General features: G+C 38.1%; 1 protein-coding gene across 1 annotated transcript; it reads right to left on the bottom strand.

The window, feature by feature from the left end:
* Positions 1–713: 713 nt before the first annotated feature.
* LOC107845360 (probable alpha,alpha-trehalose-phosphate synthase [UDP-forming] 7) lies at positions 714–11,219 on the bottom strand. Its single transcript, XM_016689637.2, has 4 exons — positions 10,922–11,219; positions 5,037–7,115; positions 2,372–2,645; positions 714–1,821 (listed from the first exon to the last, which is right to left on the bottom strand). The coding sequence occupies exons 2-4, from the start codon at positions 7,022–7,024 to the stop codon at positions 1,510–1,512; spliced, it is 2,574 nt and encodes an 857-aa protein (XP_016545123.1). The 5' UTR covers positions 7,025–7,115; positions 10,922–11,219; the 3' UTR covers positions 714–1,509.
* Between the last annotated feature and the right edge of the window lie 6,111 nt (positions 11,220–17,330).

Here is a 17,330-nt window from a genome sequence, read left to right on the forward strand (position 1 = left end):
AGAACTAGAAAGACAATAGATCCATCATGCTTCTAAATTGATGTTGATGATCAAGAAGAATCATCATTCGGTTCTCTTACCTTGCAAGCAAAAACATCCTCTCTTATTTTGTAACAGTGCACACCTACTTGGATCCTGAGGGTTAGTGACACTTTCAAAACTCGATAAATAACGAACCCACCTCCTGTGAGAAATATTCTTATTTGGAGTAAAGTTGTTACCATTTGATCGAGAGGTCATGGGTTCAAGCCTAGGAGACAGCCTTTGACAGAAATGCAAGATAAGGTTGTTACAATACACCATTCCTTGAAACCTATGAAAACGAAAACTTCAATACACCAAACTGCCCCTTTTTTTTATAAGTGCTTACTTATGATCTATCGGACAGCTAATGATTTCTAGATTAGTTTCAATTCGTTTGTGGCTAGGGCTTAACACAAAGTAAAAGAAAATAATAAAGATTTTTTTTTATCTTGTAGTTTTAAACTAAAGATATGTAGAATGTATCAAAATGGCTTTTAGACTTTCAGACTTTAGTCTCGTGGTCTCAAATATACCACGCGGAAAATTAAGAATCAAAGAATAGGACTTAATAGAAAAGTAAGACAAACAAACTGAATCGGAGGAAGTATATGTAAATCTCACAGCAAGAGACATCATGTAAATGGGAAAGGGAAAAGGAACAGACAGACAGAACAGTACTCACAAAGTCATTAACAAAATGAAGGTTACCTATTTATAGAGCAAAATATTACTTATTGCATTACTTGTATCAACACAATGCTTTCCAAATGAACCAAAAGAAAATAGGGTGATAAAAAACATCCTTTTTATCACTAAAGAAGTCTGTACAATAAGATTGCCAAAACGTCAATTCCCTCGATCTACCTGTTGATGTTTATTTACCACAAACCAACTCCATGTTCATCGACAGAATACTTGACTAACCTGAAATCTACGTAAACTCCACGGTACTTGTGAAAAGTGAACCATCGATGTATCATGCAGTCATTCGCAAGACAACCTTCAGAAAAGCTTTTATCCACGGTAAGAAATGTTAGCTGCCGGAATAATGAGGAATTTTATTGATTCCAGCAATAATTTGGGAGTGATCAAAACTTCTAGTTCTGCAAAACTCACTGCCACTGTCAATCTTGTAGAACTGTGTCTCGGTTCCTTCCTTCAATGGGGGTTCCTAGTTCTGCATAAATATTCAGCGGGACTCTAGGATTTGACAATTTCTTTCTAAGATGACGCACTAACAATCTACGATCAAGTTCAGTACTCCGCTTCTCACACAGATTACTTGTACTTCCACTTCCAGGGAAGGGGTAAAAGAATGGATTAATGTTGAAAGTAAAGAATGATTGAGCGGAATTTGTAATTCCGTTTTTCTTAAACCTAAAACTAAGTTACTCACTACCAAAGAGATGAAGTCACTCGCCCAACCTGGAATATACATGCAGTAGGAAGGGAATGAAACAAACCAAAGCATTTATCAGCTTATATTCAAGCCGAGTCCGCTGCTTCTTCATCGGAAGTATATGGAGTAATAGTTGCTTCAGCAAGAGACTCAAGCATGAATCTAACCTCTGAAGTGTCGTCCAAATAATATTTAGCCTTGCTCGGTTTTTGTCCCACCGTGCAGGCAAATACTTTCGTATCATAAGAAAGAATATTTCTGGATAAAGCATCATCTATGATCTCAAACATATCCTCATCAGATCGATCGTCACCAATGCAAAGCACAAAATCTGCCATTTTTCCTCTCTCTGCTAAAGATGTGAAGATCTTTTCTGCAACTAAACCTTTACTGACCCCCTAGAAAGGAAAATGAGAAAATTAAGGTTACTCTATGGATTAGTCAAACATCATCAATATAAAGATAATTCTGGACTGCGAGAAACTTGACACGAGCAATCGGAAAAGTGAAAAATTCTTGAACTGTGAAAAAATTGACCCTTTGATGAATTATTTAAAATAATCGTGTGAAATGATGTCCAATCATTACTTATCATCTTCACCAGGCATATCATAACCAATATATAGACCTCAAAAGAAGAGACATGAACGCTGTGTATGTTGACACATTACAGGAAATCAAAGTTTTGCTGCTGTGTCATATCATCTTTTGACAAAGGCTACTTCATATTATTCTCAGATATGACGAACGCAATTACAGTTTTCAATCTGAGATTGCATGAATCATTAGAAAATTAGTGTGTTATCATCTGAAGAAAGATGTCATCAACGTGATCGGGTTCACTTATACAGCAATGCAACTTACCCTATGATTAAAGAAAATCCTGGTATATAACACAGCATACAAGAATGAAACAGCCAATTTGGTAAATGGGATAAGTATACTTGCCTGAGGTTTGACTTCAACAATGAACTGCCCGCTTTTAACAGCGACGGGTTCATTTGCTAACACACTCTCTAGATGATCAAGCATCTCCTTTGCCTGCGAAAACCCAAAGCCAGGATCCGCATCACGGTACTGCCACACTATAGCGCTTTCCTTTTTTTCGATGCAAGAACCATCTGTAGAATCTGTATACGACTGCATTACTGGTTCAGCAAGATGCATCCAACCAAAATCAGAGTTCTGACTGCACATTTCCCATTCCTGATCTTGCGACCATCTGTGAAATCAGAAAATAAAACGTCAGCAAACTCAAAAGGAACCAAAGGGTGACCTTTGGAGCAGCAAACCCCAACTGAACGCCCTCAATACAAGGAGGGCAGCAAATGAACCGTGCCCAAATCCTATAAGGACTCGGCTAGAGCTGGACCAAAAGTCGCCTCACCAAGAACTCAAACTTGGCATAGGGAAAAGCATACAAGCTTGAGCTCACCAAAAAAAATGAAGAGCTCAGGTGAATTTATGTGGTCTGCTTACCAAATTACAGCAAAAGAAAGCAAATTATGTCGACAATAACTTCAAATGCTTCCTTTATCAAAGAAATAAAAATATTAATTCCAAATACTTTTTTCCAATAACATTTGAATTGCAGATTAGGAAACAACAAAGCAAGAAAAGGTGGGGAACCTAGATGTTGAACAAACCTAAACAAAACATCAAATGGACCTCTTCAGATTGAACCTTTTGCCAACTACATTTTGACTGTTGAGCTGATTCCTCATTTTATAGACACTGAATGTACAGATTTCTCAACCATATACTGTCAGGTCTAAGAGATACTGACGGACACCCAATACAGTCTTCATGCATTAATGTAGAAAAGCATGTTATATGTTCAGACGAAAAACATGAAACCCAAAACACCTAAGAATGTCATAAATTACTTGGTAAGAGAACCTGAATCCCTGATTGGGAGGTCGCACAAGTCACTCAACTATTACGGGAACTGAAGTTTACGCGACACTAGACATTGGACCTGGTAGACTAATTTGGACCCTCCAGAAAGATGGTCTTTTCTCCGTTATTCATGTTAAAGCCCCTCATTCCCACTGCTAATGGAAGGACAATGGTGCTGAGAAGGATATGGAGAAAGCAAAGATCCACGTAAATAAGCATGTTTCAACTGAATTATGGTTCACGCTTTTATATAACAGGTGTCATATGAGAGAAGGGGATATCACACCTGCTTTTACACAGTCTATGGGAATCACAGTTTCTTCTTTTTATTTTTGGTAAGGGCCAATGGGCATCACAACTCTGGCAGCTATTTCAGAACATTTTCCAGGTATGGTGGATCCAATGTCAGCAAGGAAGTTACTCTACAGCTGGACAAGGTGAGGAATTAACAAGGAGAAGCAATAGAAAAGGAAAAAGTATTGTCCGGCGGTTGGTGGAAATTTTGGAGAAAGAAATCTCATAGTTTCCCAGAGCAAATAGGAAGACTAAAGTAGCCTCAAGTATAGATGCATTTCAACTTTCGGCATTTAATGTCAAATGAGCGATGTTAACGCTGTAGACGGCATAATTAACTTCCTCAGTTCTCTTGAGTGGAACTGAGATTTTGAAACACATGCCCTATCAAACTAACTTCATCATAACTACTTTACACTTTTTTTTTAAACAACAATGGTGTCTGGACCAATCTCAATTACACCCAAATCCAATTCCAAGTCGGCTTTCCAAACACATCCTCAGTTTCATCAAATCAAGCTTGAGATAGGGATAAGCCATTTGGATCATGTCCAGTTACAAGTAGGATATGTGATGGACAACCAGTATCGCTTCAGATATCTTTTTGATAAGGCAATGTAACTCCAGATAGGAAACACTTCCAATTGTGTTAGTATAGTAATCCTCGAAATCACTATCATTACTATTTACTTTATCTCACTTTATGTGGCATTGTTTGAGCTGGCACGATAATAAGTTAATTAACCTATGTATTTATTGATTTTAATAACCGTGGATCTGGGCCATCTTCTATGTACCTCGACTAATTCCACAGGTACCTGCTACCTCCCGCCTGCACCAGTAACGGATAACTCTGTCCACCAAGCCTTGGACAGATAGAAAACTATCACCCAGTATTTTGGCACACTCCACTGAGATTCTATTTTGGGACCTCATGGTTCTCAGCCCACTTCATTGACCACTAGACCACACCCTTGGGTGCCTGCGGGCTGCGTATTCATATTATATTAGTAAAAGTAGAAAGAAAGACTATAGTATGACAGTCTTTGAATTTTTTGAAACATGTCTCTGTAGCTCGTACAAAAGTTTTTCACCCTTCGAAGTGTGTCAAGAAAGTATGTACCATTAATTGGATGTGGAGTACCCAATTATCTCAATTTTTCTTCATTAGCATGTTTACTATTTTGTCATTATACCTTCGACAGCAACTTACACTGTTTACTTGAAATAACCAGAAAAATTAAAATGAAACTAATCATTGTAAACAGAAACCATTCTATCGCAAACAACCTCAAACAAAATGGTGATTCATGCAATGTAAAATAATGTGATCCACACAGTTTGCAGTCAAACGGCCAGCATGCACGCAGATGTCATTGACAGAACACATATTGTAAAGGGAAAGAGAACAAAAACACACCTCAAGAAGTAGCCATGTTCTGCGGCAAGACCCAGCTTCCTACAAGGAGAAAACCATTTGTCCAGGCTGTCTCTTCCCCTTCCACTAACAATAAAGACAGCATTGTTTTGATCAGCACAAATCCTATTCAGGATTGAGATAATTTCAGCACTTGGAGACTTGATGATAGAGTTCTGGGGCATCATAGTTCCGTCATAGTCCAGGAATATGGCCCTGCTCTTAGATTTAATATAAGCTGACTCGATATCATCAATTGAAAGTTTTCTAAAATTTGGATCTAGGGCCACAACTCTGAATCCAAAACCCAAACCAATTCCATAGCATCTTTTTCTGAAGTGATCCATACAGGTCCTCTCCATATCCTGCAAGAAGCTTCTTGCCCAATAACCAACATCATGAGTGCTAACATAACGATAATGCTTTTCATGTCGTAGCTCCTTCTCTGGTTCAGCCATAGATATAGCCTCATTCATTGCTTCAGCAGTTGCTTCAACATTCCACGGGTTGACGCGGATTGCCCCACTCAATGAAGGTGAACACCCAATGAATTCAGATACAACTAACATGCTCTTCTTAGGCCCATCCACATCTGAATCAGCTTCTGAGCCAGACATGCCCTGTCTACAAGCAATGTACTCATAAGGAGTAAGGTTCATCCCGTCCCTCACAGCTGTGACAACAACACATTCTGCAATACTGTAATAAGCCATGCGTTCACTGCTTGATATAGGCCTATCGATGTAAACTACAGGTTCATATCCAGGCTTACCAAACTGCTTATTGATTCTCTTACAGCTTTCCAGTATCTCCGCCTGTATTTCCTTTAAATCTATTCCTTTACCCCTTGTAGGATTCGCAATCTGGACCAAAACAGCTTGCCCCTGCCACTTGGGGTGCATTTTGAGCATGTGTTCCATAGCTAGAAGCTTTAAATTAATACCTTTGAAAATATCCAGATCGTCGAAACCAAGCAACACAGTTTTTCCTTCAAATTGCTGCTTTAGTTCCTTAAGCTTTAACTCTTTCGCTGCAACTTTCTTCATGTTCTCAATGTGACCCATATGTATTCCAACAGGCATAATCTTGATGCCGACTGTCCTTCCATAGTATTCTAACCCTATATAACCTCTTTTAGACTGATACTCTATGCCTAACATCCGACTGCAACAAGAGAGGAAGTGTCGTGCATAGTCGAAGGTGTGGAATCCAATAATGTCAGCACAGAGCAAAGCCTTGAGTATTTCCTCTCTAACAGGAAGAGTCCTGTAAATCTCAGAGGAAGGAAACGGACTGTGAAGGAAAAAACCCATCCTCAAACGATTGAACCGCCTCCTTAAGAATGTAGGCAACACCATCAAATGATAATCATGAATCCAAACAAAGTCGTCCTCGGGATTAAGAACCTCAACTACTTTCTGTGAAAACAACTTGTTGGCAGATACATATGCTTCCCACATAGAGCGATCAAACCGGCCTCCGTGATCAGGTGAAAATGGCAACATGTAATGAAAAAGTGGCCACAAATGCCTCTTACAGAAACCCTCATAATATTTTTCCACAATATTTGGTGGAAGAAATGCAGGAACACATCTAAACTTTTCCAACAGATAACTAGATACATCATCCTGTTCAATAGGATCAATATCAACACATAACGACCCAACATATATCACTTCCACGTCTTCAGGCAAACCATCCCTAATTCTCAAAATTAACGAGTCCTCATTCCAATTAAAGCTCCAGCCTTTATTGTCTGGTCTCCTTTTTGCTTTCAGGGGCAACAGATTTGCCACTACAATCATCCGATCACCGGCTAGTGAAGATGGATTCTCAGATGAAACACTATGAGCCTGATCATCATCCATCTCACATATACTCCCAGGTAGTGTCATCACCCGTGGCATCCGCCTCCGATCCCTATCTCTTCCCATTGTCGGAAAATTCCCGGATGCCAAATCCAAAAGGTTGGTATACGATCTCGAAATCATTTTTACTAATATTCCTCAGTGTATTTTCCAAGAGCAAAGACGTCTTCTTACAATGCAACCTCAACCCCTTAATCGGCTAGTTCTTAATAACCTGCAATGACGTCAAACAGTACAAGTTACAAATAACAATAGCAACAACAAAATTACCTGAGTCCCAAACTAGTAGGGTTGGTCTATATGAACCCTCTATATTCATTCATTTCTTTTTCAGCCTAATTCAATGCGATACATCAAACACTACGACTTCACATACACAAAACCATTTTTATTAATATTCTTCAGCCTATTTTCCTGGTGCAAAAACGTCTTCCTACAATGCAACCTCAACCAATTAATTGGATAGTTCTTAGTTACAGGCAACAACATCAACCAGAACAAGTTACAAATTAAAAACAGCAACAACGAGAATGCCTCAGTCCCAAACTAGTAGGGTCGGTTTATATGAACCATCTATATTCACTCTTTCAAGCCGAAGGTCTATCGGGAAAAACCTCTCTATCTCTATGAGGTAGTGGTAAAGCTTGCGTACCAAAGTGTACCCTCCCCAGACCCCACTTGTGGGATTACACGGGATATGTTGTTGTTATTGTTCTATCTACATTCATTCTTCCTTTTTTTTCGGCCTAATTCATTGCAATACATCAAATACTACTTCTTCACATACAACTAGCAAACATAAAATCCTAGCCCAACATTTCCCAATTTGTCAGAGACCATAAATCCAAATCCAAATTACAACATATTCAGTGTAATCCCACAAGTGGAGTCCGGGGAGGTAGAGTGTACTCAGACCTTACGCCTATCTCGTAATGATAGAGATACTGTTTCCAACTCCCAACATTTCCCAATCAGTCACTGACCATAAATTCAAATCACAGGAAAAAATAGAAAGAAAGAAAAAGCACTTAGTCGAAATAAATCAGACAATATACCAAAGCATATGATCTTTAAACTACGCCACAGTATCTAAACACATCATTCCCAAATCTTGATTTTCAGAAAAATTAAACAAACAAACACTTCAGTCCCAAACTAGTTGGGTCAGTCTATATGAACCCTCTATATTCATTCTTTCCTTTTTTCCGGCCTAATTCATAACAATACATCAAACACTACGACTTCACATACAACAACAATCAATGTTGCTCAGACTCTTCAAAACTATCGACAGGTGCAAGTCCATGCCGGATACTCCAAAAGTAGTGCATTTTGGAGAATCCAACACGGGTGTGACAACAATTTTGGAGAGTCCACGCAACATAGACAACAACATATCCAGTGTAATCCCACAAGTGGAGCCTGGGAAAGCTAGACTGTACGCAGACCTTACCCCTACCTCATAGAGATAGAGAGACTATTTCCAACTCCCAACATTTCCCAATCAGTCACATGGAAAGAAAAAACACTAACTGAAATAAAACAGACGAACCCATATAAGGTAACAAGTGAAAACCATGATCTTTAAACTACATCACAATATACAAATACTTTCAACATTCCAAAATCTTGATTTTCAGATAAATTAAACAAACAAAATGCAACTTCAACCCCTAAATTGGGTAGTTCTTAATTACCTGCAACAACATCAAAGAGTACATGTTACATATAACAGTAACGGCTCAGTACCAAATTAGTAGGGCCAGTCTACATGAACTCTCTATATTCATTCTTCCCATTTTTTTCGGCCTAATTCATTGCAATACACCAAACACTACAACTTCATATACAAGAACAACCTATGTTGCTCGGACTCTTCAAAAACATCACAACTGCATGTTGGATACTCCAAAAGTAATACATTTTGGAGAATATAAACAACAACATACCTAGTGTAATCCCACAAGTGGGGTCCGGAGACGCTAGACAGTATGCAGACCTTACCCATATAAAGTAACAACTGAAAAAAATGATCTTTAAACTACATCACAATATACAAATACAACATTCCAAAACCATGATTTTCAGTTAAATTAAACAAACAATAATGCCTCAGTCCCAAACTAGTAGGATCAGTCTTCATGAACCTATGTTGCTCGGACTCATCAAAAAAATCAACAGGTGAATGTTGGATACTCCAAAAGTAGTACATTTTGGAGAATGTAAACAACAACATACCCAGTGCAATCCCACAAGTGGAGTCCAGAGGCGCTAGACTGTATGCAGACCTTACCCACATAAAGTAACAGCCGAAAAAAATGATCTTTAAAGTACATCACAATATACAAACACACCATGCCAAAATCTTGATTTTCAGTTAAATTAAACAAACAATAATGCCTCAATCCCAACTAGTAGGATCAGTCTGTATGAACCTATGTTGCTTGGACTCTTCAAAAATATCAACAAGTGCATGTTGGATACTCCAAACGTAGTACATTTTGGAGAATCCGTGTAACATAACAACAACATACCCAGTGTAATCCCACAAGTGGGGTCCAAAGATGCTAGACTGTACCAGACCTTACCCATATAAAGTAACAAGCGAAAAAATATGATCTTTGATCTACATCACAATATACAAATACAACATTCAAATTCTTGATTTTCAGATAAATTAAACAAACAATAACGCCTCAGTCCCAAACTAGTAGGATCAGTTTATATGAACCTATGTTACTCGGACTAGTCAAAAATATCTACAGGTGCATGTCGGATACTCCAAAAGTAGTACATTTTGGAGAATGTAAACAACAACACACCCAGTGCAATCCCACAAGTGGTGTCCGGAGGCGCTAGACTGTATGCAGACCTTACCCATATAAAGTAACAACCGAAAAAAATGATCTTGAAACTACATCACAATATACAAATACGCCATTCCAAAATCTTGATTTTCAGTTAAATTAAACAAACAATAATGCCTCAATCCCAAACTAGTAGGATCAGTCTGTATGAACCTATGTTGCTCGGACTCTTCAAAAATATCAACAAGTGCATGTTGGATACTCCAAAAGTAGTACATTTTGGAGAATCCGCATAACATAACAACAACATACCCAGTGTAATCCCACAAGTGGGGTTGAAAGACGCTAGACTGTACCAGACCATATCCATATAAAGTAACAAGCGAAAAAATATGATCTTTGAACTACATCACAATATACAAATACACCATTCCAAAATCTTGAGTTTCAGTTAAATTAAACAAACAATAAAGCCTCAATCCCAAACTAGTAGGATCAGTCTGTATGAACCTATGCTGCTCGGACTCTTCAAAAATATCAACAAGTGCATGGTGGATACTCCAAAAGTAGTACATTTTGGAGAATCCGCGTAACATAACAACAACATACCCACTGTAATCCCACAAGTGGGGTTGAAAGACGCTAGACTGTACCAGATCATATCCATATAAAGTAACAAGCGAAAAAATATGATCTTTGAACTACATCACAATATACAAATACAACATTCAAAATCTTGATTTTCAGATAAATTAAACAAACAATAACGCCTCAGTCCCAAACTAGTAGGAGATCAGTCAATATGAACCTATGAACCTATGTTGCTCGGACTCTTCAAAAATATCCACAGGTGAATGTTGGATACTCCAAAAGTAGTACATTTTGGAGAATCCGCGTAACGTAACATAACAACAACATACACAGTGTAATCCCACAAGTGGGGTCCAGAGACGCTAGACTGTATGCAAACCTTACCCCTACCTCATAAAGATACACATTTCCAAATCAGTCACAGACCATAAATCCAAATCACATGCAAAAATATAAAGAAAAAAAACGCTAATTGAAACAAATCAGACAAAAAATATGATCTGTAAACTATATCACAATATACAAATACAACATTTCCAAAATCTTGAATTTTCAAATATAAATTAAACAAATAAAAATCATACAAAGCACAAAACTTTATACTATAAAAATCAAAACCCACCTCAGAAATTCAATTATCAGAAACCCCTTTTGAATTCTTGGCAAAAAACAAAAAAATATTGAAAAAGAGTCGATCTTGCAAGTTCAAGATTTGTGATAGTTTAGGGTTTGAACAAGAACCTTATTGGGTTTGTTAAAATAATAATAATAAATATAAAATGAAAAGCTGATCCACCAATATGTACAAAGAAAGTGTTGGATAATGAATATTCATATGAATAAAATTATTATTAATAATAATAAATAATAAATATAATAATAATTGTTGCATGTAAATTAAATGTATAATTGTTGACCATGAAAATGAAAATGTGAGTTTTTTTTCAAATTAAAGACTTATTATGGTGCCCATTTCTGTCAACAAAGGGAATAAAGCCACAGCCATCTTGGAAAAAGAAAAAGGAAAAAAAAAAGTTACAAAGGTAAATTAGATCTTTAGGGGTTGTTTGGTCAGAAAAGAGTTATCACGGGATTAGCTATCTCGAAATTAGTTTTTCTGTCATGTATATGAGATAACTTATTCCATTACTATAGTATAAATGATGAAATAAGTAAATTTGGTACTAACTAATACCTCCAATCAAACATGAGATAAAATAATATTCATTTATCCGAACTATTTATTTCTTATACCTCATACCAAACGACCCCTTATATAGATTCTGCCCAGATCAACTTGCTCGCACCTCAACTAATTTCACGAGATATCGTTTATTTCCCACCAGTAACGAGATATTCTATTTATTAAAGTTAGAATATATGAAAAGAAATCACTTAATATTCAACCTGCATTATTAACCACTAAGCTACATCATTGAGTGTTTTTTTCTTCATTTTTTTATAAGAGTGAAACGGTTAAAGACAGATGTGAAGTATGTCATTTTTTTTTTTTGAATGTTACATCAGAATCGGTAGGTGTGTGTTTTTCGTTTGTACTATTACTAATTATTTATCAAAAGACATCTTAATTATCAATTATTTTCTTTTCTTACTTTAACGATGGTGATATTTTAGATAAAAAAAAAGGAACAATTGATAGTTGAGTTGTGTTTTTATAAATAATAATTCATATCAGAAACTCCACACCAATTAACTTTAAGTATGAAAATAAAAAAGATAAAATATTTTAAATATACTTTTGATCATTAATAACTCTTTTTATAATAAAAATATCATGGGGAATAAGTATTTATTTGTATGGGATGCCTATACTAAACTAAATTATGTAAATTTGTAATAGTTAATATAAGGTAATAATACATATTAATGAATTATCATTACATCAATTGATTTAGTATCATAACACGTGTTTATACTTTATCAATGCAGGTATAAGATAAAGATGTTTAGTACCATCAATACACATAGTCTTAAGAAGGGGAATGATTATAGCTAAAACCAACAACACTAAACCCCTAATCATTGAAACAAACTCGACTGTCATTATTCATATGTTGGCTAACGATCACCCGTTGTATCACAATGTTGTTGTTGAATACAGGAAGTTCCTAGTGGATGCAAATTGCAGTAGCGGATCTATTAGCAAAGTAGATTGCGGTAGAAGATCTGTTCGCAAAGAAAGAGACTAAGGCAGTATTCATAGATTGCGCCATCCATGCCCTCTTTTGTTGTTAAAAGTGTAATAGGTGATAGCTCGAGGACACTCTCTAGTCGTACTGTTAAATATTCGATTACTAACCTATCGGACAGAAATGTGGCCCTGTACAATTCTTTTTGTCTACTGTTGCAATTACTGTTACTGCTACTATTATTATTACTACTACGACTACTACTATGGCGACGACTAAGACTACGACTATGACTATGACTACGACTATGACTATGACTGCGACTATGACGACTACTACTACTACGACTACCATTACTACGACTAATACTCCACTATCATCACTACTACTACAAATATCACCACCATCACCACTACTACTACTATCACTATTACTACAACTATTGCGACTTCCACCACCACTACCACCATCACTATTACCACTTCCGCCACTGGCATTACCACCACTACTCATGCCACTATTTCCATTACCACTACTATCACTGCTACCGCTACTACTGTAACTACCATTACTATCACTCCTATTACTCCCACTGCCACCGCTACTATTGTTTTTACCACTGCTACTTCCACTACCACCACCACCACTACCACCACCACCACTACTACTATTATTATTATTATTATATTATTATCATCATCATCATCATCACTACTACGCTTGCTTCGCGCTACTACTTCTATTACTACTTCTATATTATTATTATTATTATTATTATTATTATTGTTGTTGTTGTTGTTGTTGTTGTGGTTAGTAGTAGTAGTAGTACGACTACTACTACTATCACTACTGCTACTTCCACCACCACCACTACTATTATCACGACTGCTACTACTAGCAGCACTACTACTACTATAACCACCACCACCATTATTATTATTGTTGTTGTTGTTATTGTTGTCACTGTTATGCCTATTATGTGCTACTACTTTTTTTTGTGAAATAGAAGGGCATTAAGTAAATAAATAAAGATAGTTGGTTAAAATCCAGAGCTAGTCTGGTACAAAATATGCGAGGTATGATCCAAGTTTATACTACTAGGTACAAGGCGTGAGAGAGTTTTTCCCTTGTAATTTTCCCAAAAAGTTAGTCCTATACTAGGTGGAGGAGTAGCAAAAATATGTATCCTTTTGAACCAGCCTTTGTTGGAGCCTAGCTTCGCCAAAGAGTCTGCAACTCTATTCTGTTCCCTGTATGTGCGATACACCGGAGGATTCCCCATTTTCTCTAGTAAAGATCTGCATTCCAAAATAATTGAATTATAAAGTAAGTTCTCATTATTCAACATGTTAATCACCTGGAGAGAGTCAATGCAGATATCCAAAGGAATTAGATTTTGGTCTAAAGCAAGGTGAAGACCATGCTTGAGGGCAAGGAGTTCCATGAGGTTGTTGGTAGCATGGGTGAAGCCTCCGCTAAAACCCACTACCCAGTCCTCCCTACTATTCCTAATGACTCCCCCTATATCTCCTCTACCTGGGTTCCCAAGGCAGGACCCATCAGTGTTGAGCTTGTAGGGGTTGGCGGTAGGAGATTGCCATTTGATGGAGATGCTGACTCTAGGCTGCTGGATGGTATAATTACCCAGGTGGTGGAATTCCACAGCTTCAGCATGAGGAGTGCTGAAATTAGGGATGGAGTTGCCACTTTTAAAGTTCTTGCTATTTTCGATTTTCCAGAGGTGCTAAAGACAAAAAAGGATTAAAGTATCCCGGGGGTGTTTTGATCAAAATAATCCTTACTCAGATTTTTCCAAATGGAATGCCAATTAGTGGTGTCAAAAGGGTAGGGTTTAGATGCAAGGGCCTTTGTAATTGTGTATGAGTTGGTTCCAGAAGGTTCTGGCAACCCGACACCCAGAAAAGATGTGATGCTGGTCCTCCTGACTATTATCATAGCTATGATAATTGGGAGTGATGTTTAGACCTCTTTTGGTAAGAGTGAGGTTGGTGGGGAGGCTATTGTGTTGCAAGATCCAGATGAAGGTCTTGATCTTATTGGGAACCCTAAGTTTCCAGATCCAACTATAAAATTTATGGTTAGTCCTAGGCTGATGATGGGCATTTAGCAGAGAAGATAGCCTTAGACTTGGAAAGATTAGTTCTTTGGCCAGAGTGGGCATTGAACAGCTGGAGGGTTCTATTAATAGTGAGACAGTTTTTGGAGTCAGCTCGACCAAAAACGGTGAGGCCATCAGCAAAGAAGAGATGGGAAACAGGGTGACCTCTTGTTGAGATAGAGAGTGGGGTCCAATTAAGGATATCAATCTCATGGTTGATTCTTCTAGATAGCATTTCCATGCAAAGAATGAAAAAGGTCAGGAGACATTGGGCCACCTTGTCTGATGCACCTAGAAGGGGTGAAGCTAGTAGTTTTCCCACCATTGATAAGAATAGAGATAGAAGAAAAAGAGATGTAAGAGAGGATAAGCTTGATGAGTTTAGGAGGAAAGTTAAAGAAAAAGAGGGCCTGTCTAATGAAAGACCATTCAAGTCTGTCAAAAGCTTTTCCAAGATAAATTTTGAGGATAATGTTAGCTTTTTTACCTTTTATCTTAGAGAGGTGATTGATATACTCTTGGACAATGATGGCATTATTAGATGCCCTCCTATTGGCCATAAAGCTAGCTTGGCCAGGGCCAATGATATTAGCTAAGAAAGGTTTCAACTTGTTGGTTATAATCTTAGTTATGAGCTTATATTAAGTATTACAAAGACCAATGGGTCTGAAGTTCTTAAGGGTGGTGGCATTCCTACTTTTGGGGATGAGGCAAATATAGGTAGAGTTGACAAGGGGGTCCATGGAGTAGGAAGTGAAGGTTTCCTGGCAAAATTTAACAATGGGAGGGCCCATTATGTCCCAAAACTTTTGGTACATGAAGGGGTGAAGCCCATCTGGCCCAGGGGCTTTATTGGGTTTAAAGAAGAAAATAGTTTTCTTCACCTCTACCATGGAGAGAATAGCTTGGAGGGCTTCATGGTGGAGGGTGTCAATGTTCCCAGAGATTGAGAGGTTGGCCTAAGTGACATAGTAACCCAGAGAGTGCTCAGAGGTGAAAAGGTTGGCATAGTAGGAGGACACCAGCTTCTCAATGTCAGCATGGTTGTAATTCCAGATGCCTCCTTCATCCATGAGGGGTTGATTCTATTTCTTCTCCTTCTATTGAGGGTAGAAGTATGAAAGAATCTAGAGTAGGAGTCTTTCTCCATAAGCCATGAGATTCTGAACTTGAGCTTCCAGAATTTAGGCTCCCAAGTCAGAACCTGGTTGTACTCTCTTAGAAGATTTTTCTCCAACCCCTGGAGAAAGGGGCTGGTAGGGTGATTTGGGGATCTTTGAATGCCAGCTATCCTAATGCATAGCCTTATTCCCTAATGCATTGGTGGCCTCAGTAATACAACTGCAATCCAGGAAGGAGTCTTTTATAAGATTAGGAAAGTCCTGGTGACTGAGCCATATGGACTCCACCCTGAAGGGTTTTATCTGATTGTTAGTAAAAGAACCCACATTAAAGAGGAGGGGGGAATGATTAAAGTAGGTTCTAGGGAGATGAGTGATGGTGGCATCGGGGTAGAGATGTATCCACTCATCATTGGCAAGGCACCTATCTAGTCTTTCAAGGATGAGGCATTGCCTATTTTTATATCTCATATTAGACCAAGTGTATTTGCTACCCCTAAAGCCTAAATCAATGAGATTACAGTAATTTAAGAAATTCATAAAAAGGTTAACCCTATTCATGTTAATTATGGATCCTCCAAACTTTTTAGAAGACCTTAGGACTTCATTGAAGTCCCCCTCAACTAATCAGCTCTTGCCTTTAGGAAAGATGGTGTCAGAGAAAGAAGAGAGCTGGTCCCAGAGATCAAGTCTAGACTGGAAGTCTATACTAGCATAGATAACACTAAGAAACCAGAAAGAGGGAGAGAAGTGTATCTTGACTTTAGCATTAATAACTTGAGGGGAGATGAAAATAGAAGAGATGGAGATAGAGTCATCGTTCCACATGATGAGAATACCTCCGGAGTTTCCATTAGCGTCAGACTATATATAGTGATGGTAGCCTAGCTACTCATAGAGATCCTGATGCTCATTCATCTGAGTTTCCAGCAGAGCAAGGATGCATGGTTTGTGCATGTTAACCATGGCCTTACAATGCTTTCTAAACTCAGCATTCTTGGGCCCCCGGTATTCCACACTATGTAGTTCTTTATCTTGGAGTGTAGGGGGTGGTGAGTTTCCATCATAGCCACCTTGTCCTTCTCCTTGGGGTTGGAGGTGGATGTCCCAGAGGAAGTCTTTCTTTTCCTACTGAGTGAGTAAAGTATGACCTTGGTGGTCTCTTCTATTATAGGGTTTTTTGGACTTATTTTTATTCCTAGTCCTGCTAGCCCTAGAGGTAACGGGATGATCACTATCTCCTGAACAGGTTCTGTGAACTCTAGACTTAGCGGATCTGCTAGATTGGGGATTTCTGTTCTTGGCACCCTGAGGTTGGATAGGAAATCCTCCATGTCCTTATTGCTTGCTTTCAGGGCCTCCAATGTAGTCACCTTCTCTATCCTTTCTAATGTGAGATGGGGCCATTTTCTCCACAAAAGAAGGTGCAAATACTGGTCCCAATAGCATCATTATAGGGTCATGAGATGGAAAGAAGGGAAGACCCATACTGAGCTGGTTCATTATGGTTGGTTGCTAAGGATTCTGTATTCAGCTCCTCTTGAACTGGCGAGTTGATCACGTGGAACAGGGTGGCCATCTATACGTTGGGCCCATAAGTCTGTAGGCCCTGGTTCAGGCTTACCATGGCTAGCTGGGCCA

Source organism: Capsicum annuum, chromosome 10 (genome assembly GCF_002878395.1).
Source record: "Capsicum annuum cultivar UCD-10X-F1 chromosome 10, UCD10Xv1.1, whole genome shotgun sequence".
Lineage (NCBI taxonomy): Eukaryota > Viridiplantae > Streptophyta > Magnoliopsida > Solanales > Solanaceae > Capsicum > Capsicum annuum.

What these genes read in the sequence shown, in the direction of transcription:
- LOC107845360 (XM_016689637.2), bottom strand. Translation starts at nt 7,024, where the DNA reads ATGATTTCGAGATCGTATACCAACCTTTTGGATTTGGCATCCGGGAAT. An exon ending in GAACATGGCTACTTCTTGAG is followed by an intron (nt 2,646 to 5,036) that starts GTGTGTTTTTGT and finishes CTGATTTCACAG; the next exon opens with ATGGTCGCAAGATCAGGAAT. An exon ending in TTGTTGAAGTCAAACCTCAG is followed by an intron (nt 1,822 to 2,371) that starts GCAAGTATACTT and finishes TTTCCTTTCTAG; the next exon opens with GGGGTCAGTAAAGGTTTAGT.